A 17,484-nucleotide genomic window follows, 5' to 3' on the forward strand; every position below is an offset into this window, starting at 1 on the left:
TTACTGAAATTACCTTAAGTTGAAATTGATATAAGCAAATTTGATCATTGCCCATAAAAGAATATCATTACTCATAATCACATGCAATCTTACAAATTGAGTAACAACTTATTACTAAAGTTAGATTGATTATATATAAATTATTTGTATTAATAAAAGTTAAATATGAGATGAAATATTAATTTTACAAATTCCAAATCAAATCTATTAAATGAAATATAATTATATGTCCGAAATAACTCCATCTAAATAGGCTGTTTAATTAATCCTCCTCCATATCATCTCAACTGAAATACTGATTACTGATACATCTTAATTCCATCTAAATCTCTTACCCATTATCCTTTTCATTTGCTCAAGTAAATAGAACTCATCTCATCTTCTTCATTTGATCTCTCCCTTTGTTCATATAAAGTTGTTCTCCATCTGCTTAATCTTTTATCAATGGCAAATGATCACGACGAAGGTATCAAAGAAGAATCACAACATGTTTCATTAGATCTCGAAGAAGACAATTATACTCATAAATCAAATGTCTTATGCTCATCATCAGCAGTTATTTCCACCGCTCAAAAGGTGAATATAAATTGAATCGCCGTGTTAATTTTATTATTATTTCATTTAATAGTGATTGATTAGTTTAAGTCATTGTGAATTATTTCAATCAATGTAAAAGATGGTGGCAGAGTTGATTGGAACATACTTTGTGATATTTTCTGGATGTGGATCTGTTGTTGTGAACAATCTTTACGATGGAACAGTTACATTCCCGGGTATATGTTTGACGTGGGGTTTGATCGTAATGGTAATGATATACACTCTCGGCCATGTTTCTGGTGCCCATTTCAATCCGGCTGTGACAATCGCATCTGCCACTTTTCGTAGGTTTCCATGGAAAGAGGTAAAAATTTATATGGAATTTGCGAATTTTTTTACCAATTTTGAATGACAGACTTATTTGGTTATTTGGAGAAAATTGAGTGATTTTTTTTTGTACACTTGTAGGTGCCATTTTATATAGTGGCTCAGTTATTGGGTGCAGTTTTAGCAAGTGGAACATTAAATCTCATATTTGATATTTCTGAATCTAAAGACTTCTTTGGAACAGTTCCTGTTGGAACAGACATTCAATCTTTTGTTCTTGAAGTTGTCACTTCTTTCCTCCTCATGTTTGTTGTAACTGCTCTTTCAACCGATAATAGAGCGGTACGAATATTTACGCGTTTTTTAAATGTAATTGTTACGTTATTTGTTACTAAATTGACTCTTTCGAATAGATTGGAGAGTTGGGTGGGATGGCGGTTGGAATGACAATAACCATAAACGTGTTTGTTGCTGGGTAAGTAATAATCGCGTTTTTTGTTTGTTTAAGGAATTAAATTTGGTATAATGAATTAATTTAATTAATTAATGCAGACCTATTTCTGGTGCTTCAATGAACCCTGCAAGGAGCCTTGGACCAGCTTTTGTTAAGAATATTTACAAAGGTATATGGGTTTACATACTTGGTCCACCAATTGGGACCATACTTGGAGCTTTTATCTATAAGTTTTTAAGGTTTGAAACCTAGCCTAGCCAGAGTGGTTCTTCGTCTAATGTTTGGTCTTTCTTTATAAGTAAAATTAAGAGGATCGAATCATAATTTCATGATTCTCGTGTCAAGTTTTAACTTGTTTTATCCTTTTATAAATATTTTTATTTTCGTTTATGTTACTTTCTTGGTGTCATAAAATTTATCTATTTATTGAAAAATCAAAGGAATGGAGGTTAAAAGTGGTGTCCTATTTACTATCTCTTTAAATTCATGATATTTTATTTGGGTTGATAAAGTATATATTATTTTTTTAAAGGGACAATAATAAAACATGAAAAGAATTTAAAGGGACAACGATAAAACATGAAAAGAAGAAAAAACAGTACTTAATAAATTATCGAGCTCGTAAATTCTCAAGAAGAACAATTAACTCATGAACAGACTAATTTCCTAACGAATATCAGAAAACGTCATAATAATAGTATTATGAATGTGTTACGATCCACGAATAAGAAAGTGCACCCTCCACGGTCCTATGGAACACTTGGGCTAGAGACTCGGTCGGGAACTCTGTTTTCATAGCATAATAATATTTTAATTCTGTTTTTCTATTCCCACAAAATTGATTGTTGACTAAGTCCCTAAAGTTGTTGTAACAGAATTGTAACCGACTCTTGGTAATTCAGCCTCTATAAATGCTGATGTCCACCCCACTTTTTTGGGTATGAATTGAAGCTTGTGAAAGTTGTTACTCTAAGTTATTCTATCGGCCTTGAACCTCTATCTTGGACTACTAGGTGTATTCTAGTAGTATTCTCTTCTCACCCCGGTTTCTTCTCTCTTTAACCTCGAATTCTCTTATCACATAATATCAGTTGCGCTTGATTAAAGAATTTCATACTCGGTCCCATCAATCAAGAACACGTTTCTTGAATCAAGAACTCGAAAAGTTAAGTTATAGTTTCAAGCTTAACATATTGGTATCAGAGCTGGGCGATTCTCCAAATGGTAGAAACCCGCCAACAGACAGAAATGGAGGCGCTAAAGTTCCTAATCGAAGGATTATCCCAACAATTAGCCGCTACGCAGGCCATTTTGCACCAACATATGATCGAATCGGCTGCTATGCATGCTGCCCTTAAACAACAGATGACCGAATTGAGCAATAATATGGACGGAAGATTCAATATCGTTGAAGAAAGATTTGCAGCAATCGAAAGTGGCGCGTCGGGTAAGGGCTAAGATCCCTGCGCCGGCCCTTATGATGATGATGAGATTTCTTGCCACGGTCCTCCATATCGACCCCATCACCCTGGCCAGAACCGCGACCAACACTATGTTCCTCCCACTCGGCTAACCAATGTCGACTTTCTTCGGTTTGATGGACCCGATGTTCAGGGCTGGCTGATATTCGCCGAGCAATTCTTCAGGGTGGACAAGACAAAGGATGCCATTAAATTATAAATCGCCCTCATTCACTTTTTTAGCGAAGCAAGAATGTGGTACGGGTCATACCTTCAGAACCGCAACCAAAGGGAAGCATTGACATGGGATGTGTTCAAGAGCGACCTCTTGACGCAATTTGGGCCCTCTATACACGACACTCCAATGAAGCAGATGATGAATTTGAAACAGGTTGGTTCGGTTCAAGAATATAATTTGCGGTACATGTCGATCTCTCAAAAATTATATCATATGCCAAGAGACTACGTAAATAGACTACTTCCTATCTAGTCTGAGGGAGGAGATTGTAAACTACATCAGGTTGCGATTCCCGGATTCTCTAAACGAAGTCATGGTCATGGCTAAGTCCAAGAAGCAACGTATCGGTCCCTAATGAGTAGTGGGAACTTGTACAGCACTGAGCCACCAATACTGCCCAGTCCGAGCAACGTCAAACCAAGTTGGCAAAGCACGAACAGAACTCCATACATCAAGCCGAGCTCATCATAAGGGTACTCTTCGAGTGCAAACTAGGGCCATATTAAGCAATTAGACCCGGTTTCAATGGATGAAAAGAGAAAGAAGGGCCTATGCTACACTTGCGATGAAAAATGGCAACCAAACCACAGGTGTAAAACAAAGTTATTCATGGTCTCGGCCAATGATCAAGAAGTCGCCCCAAGTCTCCAAGAACCTGCTCCGGAGGTAGACCTTGATGATTCTCCTTTGCAGCTTGACGCAGCGAAAGAACTAGCCATATTCTTACATGCATTGACGGGTTCTAAAACCTTTCAAACGCTCCAGATTCTTGGTAAAGTTGGGAACCTACCAGTTGTGATCCTAATTGATACAGGCAGCACTCATAACTTCATTAATAGCAGGATAATGAAGAACATTAGCCATGACATACTTCCCACCCAAGTGCTATCGGTCCGAGTGGCAGACGACTCTAACATTCTATGCTCTAGTTTTTGCCAAGATCTGAAATGGTCTATTGAAGGTAAGTTTTATCAAACAAACATGAAGGTATTGACCATGACAGGGTACGATATTGTGCTGGGAATCGAATGGCTGATTACTCTAGGCCCTTCAAAATGGGACTTCGAAAAATTAACCATCTCTTTTGAAAAAGAAGGGATAACCACGGTCTTGCAAGGCATACCCCATAAACAAATCAAATTAATGAAGGGTGATCACCTAGAGAAGTTTTTAAAGAAATACAATGTTGCTTCCATGATCCAAATAAGAAGTGAAAACGAAGCACAATTTTTCTCGCTCTCTACAAGGCCACCAGATGATATTCCTGAAGACCTTCAGCAAATGCTAGATGACTTCAGCCCAATATTCCAGCAACCTGAGGACTTACCACCCGCCAGGGAACAGAATCACTGCATCCCATTAAAGGAAGGCACGGAAGCTGTATTCTTGCGTCCCTACCGATATCCTGCCCTGTAGAAGACAGAAATTGAACATTTGGTCAACGATATGCTAGACATGGGAGTCATAAGGAGAATCCACAGCTCTTTTGCCGCCCCTGTGGTGTTGGTCCGAAAGAAAGACTTATCCTGGAGAATGTGTATTGATTATAGGCGGTTGAACTCAGCAACCATTAAGGATAAATTTCTTATTTCGGTCATTGAAGAATTAATGGAAGAAAATTGAATGGGTCCAGGTTCTTTTCCAAGCTCGATTTGCGCTCAGGGTTCCACCAGATAAGGATGCACCCAGGTGACTGCCACAAAACAACATTCCGAATTCACAAAGGCCTGTATGAGTTTTTGGTGATGCCCTTCGGCCTAACCAATGCACCATCCTCCTTCCAAAGCCTAATGAACACGGCCCTGAAACCATTCCTAAGGAAGTTCGTGCTAGTATTTTTTGATGACATCCTAGTATACAGCCTGAGCTGGAAGGAACATATTCAACACCTACATAAGGTACTTTCAATATTGCAACATAACGAGTTATTCCTTAACAGGGGAAAATGTAATTTTGGGTGCAAGAAAATCTCTTATCTTGGCCATATCCTCGACGAGAATGGTGTAGCCACGGATCCAGCAAAGTTAGAAGCAATGAGCACATGGCCAGTTCCAGAATCTCCTAAGCAATTGAAAGGGTTCCTTGGTCTGACCGGATACTATAGAAGATTTATAAAAGGCTACGGCTCCATAGCACGACCCCTCACGACCCTGTTGAAAAAAGGTCAGTTTGAATGGAATAAAGAAGCTGAAGATGCATTCATATTGTTGAAGCAGCGTATGCTTTCCCCTCCGGTCCTGGCGCTTCCAAATTTCAATATTCCCTTTGTAGTAGAGACCGATGCAAGCGAAGTTAGTATAGGGGCAGTACTAATGCAAGAAGGTCTACCCATTTCATTCATAAGCAAGGCGATTGAACTAGAGAAGTTACCATCATCCACGTATGAAAACGAGCTGATGGCCTTGACCTTTGCGGTGGAGAAGTGGAGATCTTACCTTAGGTACAAGCAATTCATTGTGAAGACCGATCATGAAGCTCTTAAATACTTGCTGGAATAAAGAGTTCAAACCCCGGCACAAGAAAAATGGCTCTATAAATTGGTGGGATACGATTTTGTTGTTCAATATAAAAGGGGAAAAGAAAACTTGGTGGCAGATGCTTTGTCCAGGCGGGTAGCATGTGTCCAATGTGCAGGAATTTCGGTCTATCACACTGCTGTCCAAAAACAAATTCAGAAAAGCTATGAAGAAAATCCCAACTTAGCCAAAGTCATTCGTGAAATTCTTGCTAATGCTGATTCTCACCCAGAATGCTCATATGACCACGGGTTGTTAAGGAAAAGGGATCGGCTGGTGGTGGGAAAGAATAACGATCTCAGAAATATCTTAATTGCAGCCATGCACTTGGGAGCAGAAGGGGGGCATTCGGGGACTTTGGTCACTCAGAAGAAAATGCAGCTTGTTTACTCTTGGCCAGGGATGCTTAAAGATATTATATAATTTGTCCGAATCTGTGAAGTTTGCCAAAAAATAAACCTGATAACTCAACATATAAGGGTCTGCTTCAGCCCTTAGCAATTCCCAATCGATTTTGGGAATCGGTCTCCATGGATTTCATTGAAAGCTTGCCTAAGTCAAAAGGTAAAAGTGTTATATTTGTGGTAGTTGACAGACTATCGAAAATGGCTCACTTTATGAGTCTGTAACACCCTTTTTCTGCCCGGACAATAGCTGAATTATTTGTGGACAACGTTTCCAAGCTCCACGGAATGCCAACAACCATCATCAGTGATCGGGACAAAGTGTTCTTAAGTACCTTTTGGCGGGAATTTTTAAGTATACAAGGAGTAAAACAAGCTTTATCCTCAGCCTATCACCCTAGACGGATGGCCATACCGAGATAGTCAACAAATGTTTGGTCACTTATCTACGCTGCATGGCTGGCCAAACTCCGAAAGATTGGGTACACTGGTTGCCTTTGGCTGAATGGTGGTATAATACTAATTTCCATATAGCAATACAAACAACACCTTTCGAATCCATATATGGATACCCCCCTCCGGTCCACACACTATATGTAGCAGGAGACTCGAGAGTGGAAGAAGTGGATGTATCGCTAACAGCCAGGGAAGCCTCACTCCAACTCATAAAATTCCATTTGAAAAGAGCCCAGAATCGTATGAAGCAGCAGCAGGACAAGAAGAAAAAAGATGTCACATTGCAAGTGGGTAGTTGGGCATTGGTGAAGTTACAGCCATATAGACAACGCTCGGTCTAGAAGTTATTCCATAAGCTCTCACCAAAGTATTTTGGGCCATTTGAAGTGTTGGAAAGGATTGGGGAAGTTGCTTACAAGCTGGAACTCTGGACCGACACCAGGATACACAATGTCTTCCATGTCTCGCAATTAAATCATTCCAAGGTACCCCTGCTGCTATTGAAAACATTCCCCAACTTAGCACACAACCAAACAGGACCGGCAAAATTGTGGGTGAACAAGACATAGTGGTTCATGGGAAAATGAAAAAATAGCTACTAATCAATTGGGATGGGGCCCAAACAGAAGACCAAACTTGGGAAGATGCAGAAGTGATAAGCATTCAATGCCCGGAGATGCTAGCAGCAAGGAGGCAAACAAGACAACATTCTCTTCTTCGGGGTTGACGAATTTCTGGTGGGGGAGATGATGTTACGATCCACGAATAAGAAAGTGTATCCTCCACGGTCCTATGGAACACTTGGGCTAGAGACTCGGTCGGGAACTCTGTTTTCATAGCATAATAATATTTTAATTCTGTTTTTCTATTCCCACAAAACTGATTGTTGACAAAGTCCCTAAAGTTGTTGTAAAATAATTGTAACTGACTCTTGGGTAATTCAGCCTCTATAAATGCTGATGCCCATCCCACTTTTTGGGGTATGAATTGAAGCTTGTGAAAGTTGTTACTCTAAGTTATTCTTTCGGCCTTGAACCTCTATCTTGGACTACTAAATGTATTCTAGTAGTATTTTCTTCTCACCCCGATTTCTTCTCTCTTTAACCTCGAATTCTCTTATCACATAATATCCGTTGCGCTTGATTAAAGAATTTCATACTCGGTCCCATCAATCAAGAACACGTTTCTTGAATCAAGAACTCGGAAAGTTAAGTTATAGTTTCAAGCTTAACAGAATGATACACATCGCACGACTGCGATCATTGAAAGTTCGACAATTTCTCTCTAACTAGATAGTGTAACAAAAAATAATTTGGATGATAACCCAAATATGTAGGCTTGTCATATCAGACGCATCAATCCAAACTTTCCAATAACTACTCAAAAATTTGGACATCACCTAATAAATCCCAGTAATACTTCACAAAATACTCCAAATATTAGTCATTCATCGACAATGCAAAAGTAAGTGAGTTGACAATTTGACCTCTTCGTGACACATGCGACTAGACATAATAAAACATTTTTTTATGCACATATCATCCGTTAGAATTTCACCATGAATAACGCTCCATCCAAAGAACGATTTTTGGATGAAATATTTGACTCCCAAAGTTTTTCCCTACAAAAATTATATGGAATCATCTTAGAGAATAACTTGTAGCAATGCCCCACATTGAAACAATTCATATCTTACTAACGCATAACGTCTTGTTAAGAGTTTAGACGGTGACACTTGTTTGCGTTCTATTAAAAGTAAACTCTATTACGAGACAAAGTCTGCATAATGTTTAATCTCCTTCTATATCTAATTCGGCTAGCGAAACCACTAAATCAAGGATCAAACATTTCTTTAATTGTGACATTTCTACATATAACAATGAAAGCAAACTCAAGATACGTCGTAGCTACACTTTTGACACTACACTAAATGTTGTCCTAAAATCTAATCGAAAAACTATTCCCCACATTGAATCTAGACGACTCATGAAAACTTTTCCACATAGAATAATTCTCCTTCAAATGCTACACTCCGCTGGATAATAAGACATATTAAAAAAAATATAAAACATGAAGAAAATTAATGTTATCAATATGTCATTGAATCTATTTATTTACATATTTAAAAAATAATATATAATATTAATGTTATCAAAATGAAGAAAATTATTATAATATACAAATAAGTATAAAAAATAAATGTATATATATTGATGGTATTATAAATAAAAATGATATGATTGTATTTTTTTTTAAATATTTGAAATATATATTAAAATTGATATTTATGATCGTCCTGGAGTTGTGGTTATTTCAGAAAGTAAGATGGGCAAAAGGAGATTGATCAAAGTAAATGAGAATTACTTAAAGTTGATCCGTAAATCCTTCGATCATCATCATGAAAGAATGGACGACTTGGTTCTGGTCCTAATAATGGAGAATTTTAGTCGGGATATAATTTACATGGAAGGTACATTGCTTTATAGTGTGAGCTCAAAATACTATTTATAATGTCGATTGCATATTGTTTAATTCCATTGGTGGAGGATGGACTCCGTCGACTTGTTAATGGTCGATCGATCGTCACCTGTGGAGGTGATAAGTATTTGGGATCTACCTATTATTTTTGTGTTTTTGTGGGGGATATGTTAGGGTTCCTACTGAGAAAAAGGGGCACGAAGACTCACAAGGCATATGCGTGAGTTTTCTTAGACAATCGAAAATTTGGAGCTCGTTGATTTGCCTTTGGAAGGAGGGTAATTTACATTTAGAAGAGGTAACAGAAACGATAGAGTGTGCAATCTCGCATTGATAGATTTCTTGTGAGTAACTCGACTTTTCGCGGTGTATCTAATATATTTCAAAAGGTCTTACCGTTGAGTTGTTTTGATCATCGTCCTATCCTTATTAAGCGGAGGGAGGTGCTTCCAACTAGTTAACCTTTCAGATTCGAGAACAAGTGATTGACTAAAGATGATTTTATCTCAAAGGTGGAAGGGTGGTGGGTGAGTGAGGTCGTGTTTAGCTCTCCATCCTCTAGACTATTTATTAAGCTTAGAAATCTACGAAAGTTGATAAACAGTTGGTTTGTGGGAGATCGTGCATTGTTTTGCTCCAAGATTGAGGTTCTAAGTCGTGAAATTTTATCAATTGATGGTGCAGAAGAAGTTCATGATCTATCTATTACGGAAATTTCTACACGGATTCATCTAGTGAACGAGTTGATTGAACTATGTAAAGAGGGGGAGTTTGGGGCGGGACAACGCAACAAAGCGATTTGGTTGCGGGAAGATGATAAAAACACCAAGTATTTTCATGGCATTTATAAAGCACAAAGGAGAAATAACTCTATTAACTCGATATTCATTATTGGTGTCGTAAATGAGAAGGAACAAACTATATATAATAATATTATTCAATTTTACAAAGATTTGTTTTAGGAACCATTTCGGGTTAGACCAAAGCTAAATAACATCAGTTTTGTATCTATAAATACAAATAAGAAATGCATGTTGGAAGCTCCTTTCTCTATCGAGGAGGTAGAAGCGACAATAATGGACTGTGGTAGTGATAAGTCCCCCAAGAACGATGGTTTTACTTTGGGAGTTTTTTTAAAAAGTCTGGGAGTTCCTTAAGGCTGATATTATGGTGGTTATGAATCACTTCTATCGGTTTTCATCTTTTGAAAAAATTTGAAATTCTACGTTGATTGTCCTATTTCGTAAAGTAGCCGGAACTATTGATTTGAAGAATTTCCGACCCATCAGTTTGGTTACATTATTTTATAAGATTATCTCGAAATGTTTGACAAACATAATGCGTAGAATTTTAGGTACGATTATCTCTGGCTATCAGATTACTTTAATCAAAGGCCGTCAAATTTTTGATGCGGCACTAATCGTCAATGAGTGTATTGATTCGGCTAACTCTAAAGACGATAAATGTGCTTTTATCAAACTCGATATTGAGAAAGCATATGATCATGTTAATTGGGAGTTCATTTTTGATATTATTGGTAGAATGGGTACGAGAGATAAATGGATTAGATGGATTAGATTTTGCGTATCGACGACAAAATTCTCTGTTATCGTGAATGAGAGTTATCATGGTTTCTTTGAGAGTTCAAAGGGTTTAAGACAATTGGACCCTCTTTCCCCTTTATTATTTGTTATTCTCATGGAAGACCTTTCTAGAATGATGCTGTTTGTTGAGAATGCAAGTTTGTTTCATGGGGTGGAGTGCGGTGCGAGAAGATCTCCGTTCTCTATGTCTCATTTATTATTTGTAGATGACACTCTTTGCATGATTCAGGCTACTAAGAGAAATGTCAAGCACCTTCGTGATATTCTTTGGTTATTTTGAGCGTGTTCGGGACTGTGTGTTTATTTGAGTAAGTTTGATATCTTCTTCTCTAATTAAGTTTCATTTAGGAGAAAGATTAAATTGACATGTATTCTAGGATTTAAAATTGGAACTTTTCCATCTACCTATCTCGGGCTCCCTTTAAAAGCTAAAGCTAGCTCCAAAGCTTCTTGGGACCCGATCTTGAGTAAGATAGAGAGGAATCTTCCCATATGGAAAAATAAGATAATTTCTAAGGGAGGTCGTTTAGTTCTTATCAAAAGCGCTATTTCTTCAATGTCAACTTATATGATGTCTCTATTTGTCCTCCCAAAGTCTGTGGCCGTAAAGATGGAGAGAATTATGTGTAAATTCTTATGGGGATCGTCTGATTCTTCATTTTCTCATTTAGTGAGTTGTGATAAAGTTAAATTAATCAAAGAGCAGGGGGACTGAGAATCCATGGTCTTGTTCCTTTTAATGAAGCATTGTTATCCAAATGGTGTAGTAAATTTGTATTTGAGCAAGATAGTATTTTGGATAATTGATTAAATATAAATATGGTCATGATAAGTCTAGTTGATTCACAAAAAATTCTTATAAACCTGTGGGATGCAACATTTGGAGTGGTATTTGTGCCATGCGGAAGGTTTATCGGGAACATTCAATTTTTATTGTGGGTGATGAAAGTTCGATTAGTTTTGGGGATGACACTTGGTGTGGTGGTAAATGTTTAACGAATGTTTTCCTAGAGCTTGTTTCTATTTCTATATGTAGAGATTCATAGGTCAAAGATATGTTTGACATTCGGTCTAGTGGTTTTGTTAACCGTATCAGATATAGAAGAAGATTGAACAATGATGAAAACATGTCCAATGATAGACTTTTGTTCATGATTAAAAATAAAGGGTTAAACCCATTTTCTCGAGATTCTATGCGGTGCCGTGATCTGAATATCTTTCATTAAGAAAATTATTACACTTTGTTTAATAAAATTAGCCCGATTGATCTTTGTTGGGAAAATTTATGAGAGTCTAAGATGCCTACCAAGATCTCCTTCTTTGGTTGGAGTGTTATTCACGAAAGAATTTTCACTAACGATAGATGTATGAAAAAACATGATTATTGTGAGTCGTACGTGTTACATACAAATTGAGACATCTTCTTATCTACTTTTACATTGTCACATTATTGCAAATATATGAAGTCTTTTATGAAATTTATCTGGAATACAATGACTTATGCCGGAAACCATTAATGGCTATTGGGAGACATGAATTGAGGCGACTAAAAATGCGAGACTTAGAAGATGAGTCCCTATCTTTATAATTTTCTGATGGATTATCTGATTGGAAATAAATCGGACAACTTTTAACAACGAAAGTAGGCAGTTAAAGATTATTCACAATGCCATTATCATGACGATGTTAGATATTAAATCCGAAAAACCTATAAATTTGTGTGTAGATCTTCTTGCTTCTTGTAGATCTTCGAGTCAATTAATTATTCTAATTTACTAAATTTATTCATAACTTTATTCATGTCATGTTTTTATAGTTGTGTGTTTAAACGATTTTTTTTATTAAATGATCATTTTAAATATATGCAACCAATGCACTTGCATAGGGACCCCATTTTTTAGGTTTTTTAGGGGCCCCAAATTTTCCAAATTTTTAGTATATAATATCATATTCCTTTATATTTATTTCTTTTATATTTATTTTCTTATAATAGGGTAACTTTTTATCTCCATATTATATATAATAATATATTTTTTTCTCTCTCCATATTATATAATAATATATATTACTTATTTCTCTCTCTATTATATATAATATAATAATTTTTTTCTCTCTCCATATCTATATATATATAATGATGCTTAATTTTTAAAGTGTCTGGATTGGCGGGTCGAGAGTTGTGGTTAATTTGGATATTTATGTGAGAATAATGGATACTTGGGTCGGATTGTGGGTTGACCCACCCATAAACTTAAAACGGTTAAAAACAAATTTAAAAATGTTATTTGTAGGTTTCGAACTTGCAATCTAACAAAACAAGTACAACCTTTTAACCAACTAGGCTAACAACACTTTATATTTAAGATTCAACACCAAATTTGATGACCGCGAGACATTTTAACAATAAAAGTTCAAAATTTTAACTAACTAATCTATGTATATATAATGATGCTTAATTTTTAAAGTGTCCGGATTGCCGGGTCAAGAGCTGTAGTTAATTTGGATATTTATGTGAGAGTAAATGGATACTTGGGTTGGATTGTGGGTTGACCCACCCATAAACTTAAAACGGTTAAAAATAAATTTAAAAATGTTATTTGTAGGTTTCGAACTTGCAACCTAACAAAATAAGTATAACCTTTTAACCAACTAAGCTAACAACACTTTATATTTAAGATTCAACACCAAATTTGATGAACGCGAGACATTTTAACAATAAAAGTTCAAATTTTTAACTAACTAATCTATGTATATATATAATGATGCTTAATTTTTAAAGTGTCCGGATTGTCGGGTCGAGAGCTGTGGTTAATTTGGATATTTATGTGAGAGTAAATGGATACTTGGGTCGGATTGTGGGTTGACCCACCCATAAACTTAAAACGGTTAAAAATAAATTTAAAATTGTAATTTTAGGTTTCGAACTTGCAACCTAACAAAACAAGTACAACCTTTTAACCCACTAGGCTAACAAAACTTTATATTTAAGATTCAACACCAAATTTGATGAACGCGAGAAATTTTAACATAAAAGTTCAAATTTTTAACTAACTAATCTATATATATATAATGATGCTTAATTTTTAAAGTGTTCGAATTGTCGGATCGAGAGTTGTGGTTAATTTGGATATTTATGTGAGAGTAAATGGATACTTGGGTCGGACTGTGGGTTGTCCCACCCATATTTATGTGAGAGTAAATGGATACTTTGGTCGAATTATGGGTTGACCCGCCCATAAACTTAAAACGATTAAAAATAAATTTAAAAATGTTATTTGTAGGTTTCGAACTTACAACCTAACAAAACAAGTACAACCTTTAACCAAATGTGATTGAGATGTGGTTTATCGAGGGATAATAGACCGGTATCATTTGAAAGTGGTTAAAGAAATATTAATCAAATATTTAATTGACCAAAGTGTGAGGTCACGATGCTAATTATTAAAAAATATGAATCAAATATTTGATTGACAAAGTGAAAGTGTAAAGTCACGAAATTAGAAATTCATTCGGAAAAAATATGTGATGAAACATGTGAGAAAATAAGTTGTTTTATCGAAGATAATAAAATGTGGAATGAGAGCGTTATATTTTTTATTTTAATAATTTTAAACATTGAATAAATATTATTATAATTTTTTTAATTTATTTTATTTTTATCCTTATCTGTGTGCATCGCACGGAAATTTTCCTAGTATTCATATATAGCCGCCCAAAAGAATGAATGAAGTCTACTTGAAGAAACTACGACTCATATTCCTTTTCATTGTATTTCTAAATCAGAGAGAAGGGGAAATTTGACGAAATGACCTTGATAATGGATCAATTTCAAAAAAATGGCCCAAGCTTCATAAACTTTGCAAAAATGGAATTTTCGCCCTACAAAATGTATGTTTTGCCCCTATGACTGCACCTATGCGTAATATATAATAAGCGTATTACACTTACGCGTAATATGTAATAAGAGTATTACAATTACGCGTAATATGTAATACGCATAATGTGTAATAAGCGTATTACATTTACGCGTAAGTGTAATACGCGCAAACTCTAATATATAAACATTTTTATCCCATGACTCTCTCTCTCCTAAACAATCAAAAGTGAAGATTGCGACTGACGGATCTATCCGAGATCAAAGCGGCTGAAACTTTCCGGCAAATACGATGACCGCAAACACAGTCCCTCCTTTCATTATCGCTTAGTTGAATCACCTCGTCTCTCAGTCCCCTCTCCCCATTAAGGTAGGTTATCATCATCTCAATACACTCTTATATATGCTCTAGTTGAACATAAAACTTGTGACCTCAGTCAATACTTTTCCTTTTTAGACTCTCTATGTAAAAATATCAACAAGAGAGCTCCGTTTGTAACAAACTTAGCGAATATGTTTATATAACGACTCTATGTTTTCTTATTGAATCACAAAGGAGATGCTCACTCTCTATGATTCATTTTATATGCACATGCATTGCATTGTACTTTTTTACAACTGTAAAATTTTCACATCTTTCTCTTTGCAACAGTCCACGACTACGAGAACCGATACGGCCTCTAGAAAAAGAGATAAAAAAACCGAACATTTTATACGCCACTAGATGGTCGAAGAACTCATAGTACCTAAAATGGTTTCTGTGATAAAATTTAAGGAATTGAAGGAATCTTTGCAACATGTGACGGCACAACTCGCGTTGGTCACAACTTTTTTAGTTAATCAACAAATTTCGTCTACATCCCAAAACATACATTCTTCTTATACTAATATATGAATAAACAAGCTAACGACAAAATATATAAAAGTCATATTCGCCTTTCACAACATTCTCCTTATACTAATATATGAATAAACAAGCTAACGAACAACATAAATAAATATTTTGAATTATTTATTAGTCACTCATAATCACATTCCACGATATTTTCTGCCTATCTTTAACTATTCTATCATTGACAATGTGAAATAAAATATTCACTCATTACACTAAAATATAATTTATACTAAAAATAATATTTGATTTAAAACATAATCATACTCTCTCTTCAACAAATTATTTAAATAATTATTTATTTAATTTATTCATTCTCTTATTATTTCTCTAAAAAATATAGTATAATATATATATATATATTTTAAATATATTTTTATATATATTTTTAGTTGATTTATAAATTTTCACTTGTTGTTACTCTAAAATATATAAATAGATAAGCTAACGACAAAATATATAAATAAATAAGCTAAAAAATGTATAAATAAACAACTAACAACAAAATATATAAATAAATAAGATAACGAACAAAAATAAAATAAACATTTTAAATTATGTGTTAATTAGTCATAATCACCCTTTTACAACCTTCTCTATATTCTAACTACAAAATATATTAATAGATAAAAAAGAAAATAAATTTTTTGAATTATTTATTAGTCAGTCATAATTACATTGTCTATCTTTAACTCCTATATCATTGACAAAGTGAAATTATTAGTATAAAAATAATATTTGATTCAAAATATAATCATACTATGTACTTAACAAATTATTTAAATAATTATTTATTTAGTTTTTTTATTCTCCTATTATTTCTCTAAAAAATATAATATAATATATATTTTTTAAAATATATATTTTTAGTTGATTTATAAATTTTAGCTTATTATTACTCTAAAATATATAAATAGATAAAGCTAACGACAAAATATATATATATATATGAATAAGCAAAAAAATTATATTTATGAGCTAATAAATAAACAACTAACGACAAAATATATAAATAAATAAGATAACAAAATATATAAATAAATAAGATAACGACAAAAGAAAATAAACATTTTGAATTATGTGTTAGTCATAATCAACTTTCACAACATTCTTGGCATACTAACTACAAAATATATAAATAGATAAACTAACGACAAAATAAATAAATATTTTGAATTATTTATTAATCAGTCATAATTAGATTGTCTATCTTTAACTCCTATATCATTGACAAAGTGAAATTATTAATATAAAAATAATATATGATTCAAAATATAATCATACTTTGTACTTAACAAATTATTTAAATAATTATTTATTTAATTTATTTATTCTCCTATTATTTCTCTAAAAAAAATATAATATAATATATATATTTTTAGTTGATTTATAAATTTTTGCTTATTATTACTCTAAAATATATAAATAGATAAAGCTAATGACAAAATATATATATATATATATATATATATATATATATATATAAGCAAAAAAAAATATATTTATTAGCTAATAAATAAACAACTAACGACAAAATATATAAATAAATAAGATGACGACAAAAGAAAATAAACATTTTGAATTATGTGTTAGTCATAATCACCTTTCACAACATTGGCATACTAACTACAAAATATATAAATAGATAAACTAACAACAAAATAAATAAATATTTTGAATTATTTATTAGTCAGTCATAATTAGATTGTCTATCTTTAACTCCTATATCATTGACAAAGTGAAATTATTAGTATAAAAATAATATTTGATTCAAAATATAATCATACTCTATACTTAACAAATTGTTTAAATAATTATTTATTTAATTTATTTATTCTCCTATTATTTCTCTAAAAAATATAATATAATATATATATTTTTTAAAATATATATTTTTAGTTGATTTATAAATTTTTGTTTATTATTACTCTAAAATATATAAATAGATAAAGCTAACGACAAAATATATATATATATATGAATAAGCAAAAAAAAATACATTTATAAGCTAATAAATAAACAACTAACGGCAAAAATATATAAATAAATAAGATAACAAAATATATAAATAAATAAGATAACGACAAAAAAATAAACATTTTGAATTATGTGTTAGTCATAATCAACTTTCACAACATTCTTGACATACTAACTACAAAATATATAAATAGATAAACTTATAATCACATTCCATTCCACAACATTCTCTGTCTATTTTTTAACTTCTTTATTATTGACAAAGTG

General features: G+C 33.5%; 1 protein-coding gene across 1 annotated transcript; it reads left to right on the plus strand.

Annotated features, from left to right (window-relative positions):
* The first annotated feature begins 79 nt into the window (after positions 1 to 79).
* On the plus strand, positions 80 to 1,651 carry LOC124920000 (probable aquaporin NIP-type). Its single transcript, XM_047460384.1, has 5 exons — positions 80 to 576; positions 677 to 901; positions 1,006 to 1,206; positions 1,278 to 1,339; positions 1,417 to 1,651. Exons 1-5 carry the CDS (start codon positions 445 to 447, stop codon positions 1,568 to 1,570), a joined length of 774 nt encoding a protein of 257 aa, XP_047316340.1. The 5' UTR covers positions 80 to 444; the 3' UTR covers positions 1,571 to 1,651.
* Positions 1,652 to 17,484: the final 15,833 nt, after the last annotated feature.

The sequence above is a fragment of the Impatiens glandulifera genome, chromosome 1 (assembly GCF_907164915.1).
Source record: "Impatiens glandulifera chromosome 1, dImpGla2.1, whole genome shotgun sequence".
NCBI lineage: Eukaryota > Viridiplantae > Streptophyta > Magnoliopsida > Ericales > Balsaminaceae > Impatiens > Impatiens glandulifera.

Excerpts from the sequence above, each read along its gene's own strand:
- LOC124920000 (XM_047460384.1), top strand. The coding sequence starts at position 445 with ATGGCAAATGATCACGACGAAGGTATCAAAGAAGAATCACAACATGTT. Across the intron at positions 577-676 it reads TTATTTCCACCGCTCAAAAG|ATGGTGGCAGAGTTGATTGG; the intron begins GTGAATATAAAT and ends TCAATGTAAAAG. Across the intron at positions 1,207-1,277 it reads TTTCAACCGATAATAGAGCG|ATTGGAGAGTTGGGTGGGAT; the intron begins GTACGAATATTT and ends TCTTTCGAATAG.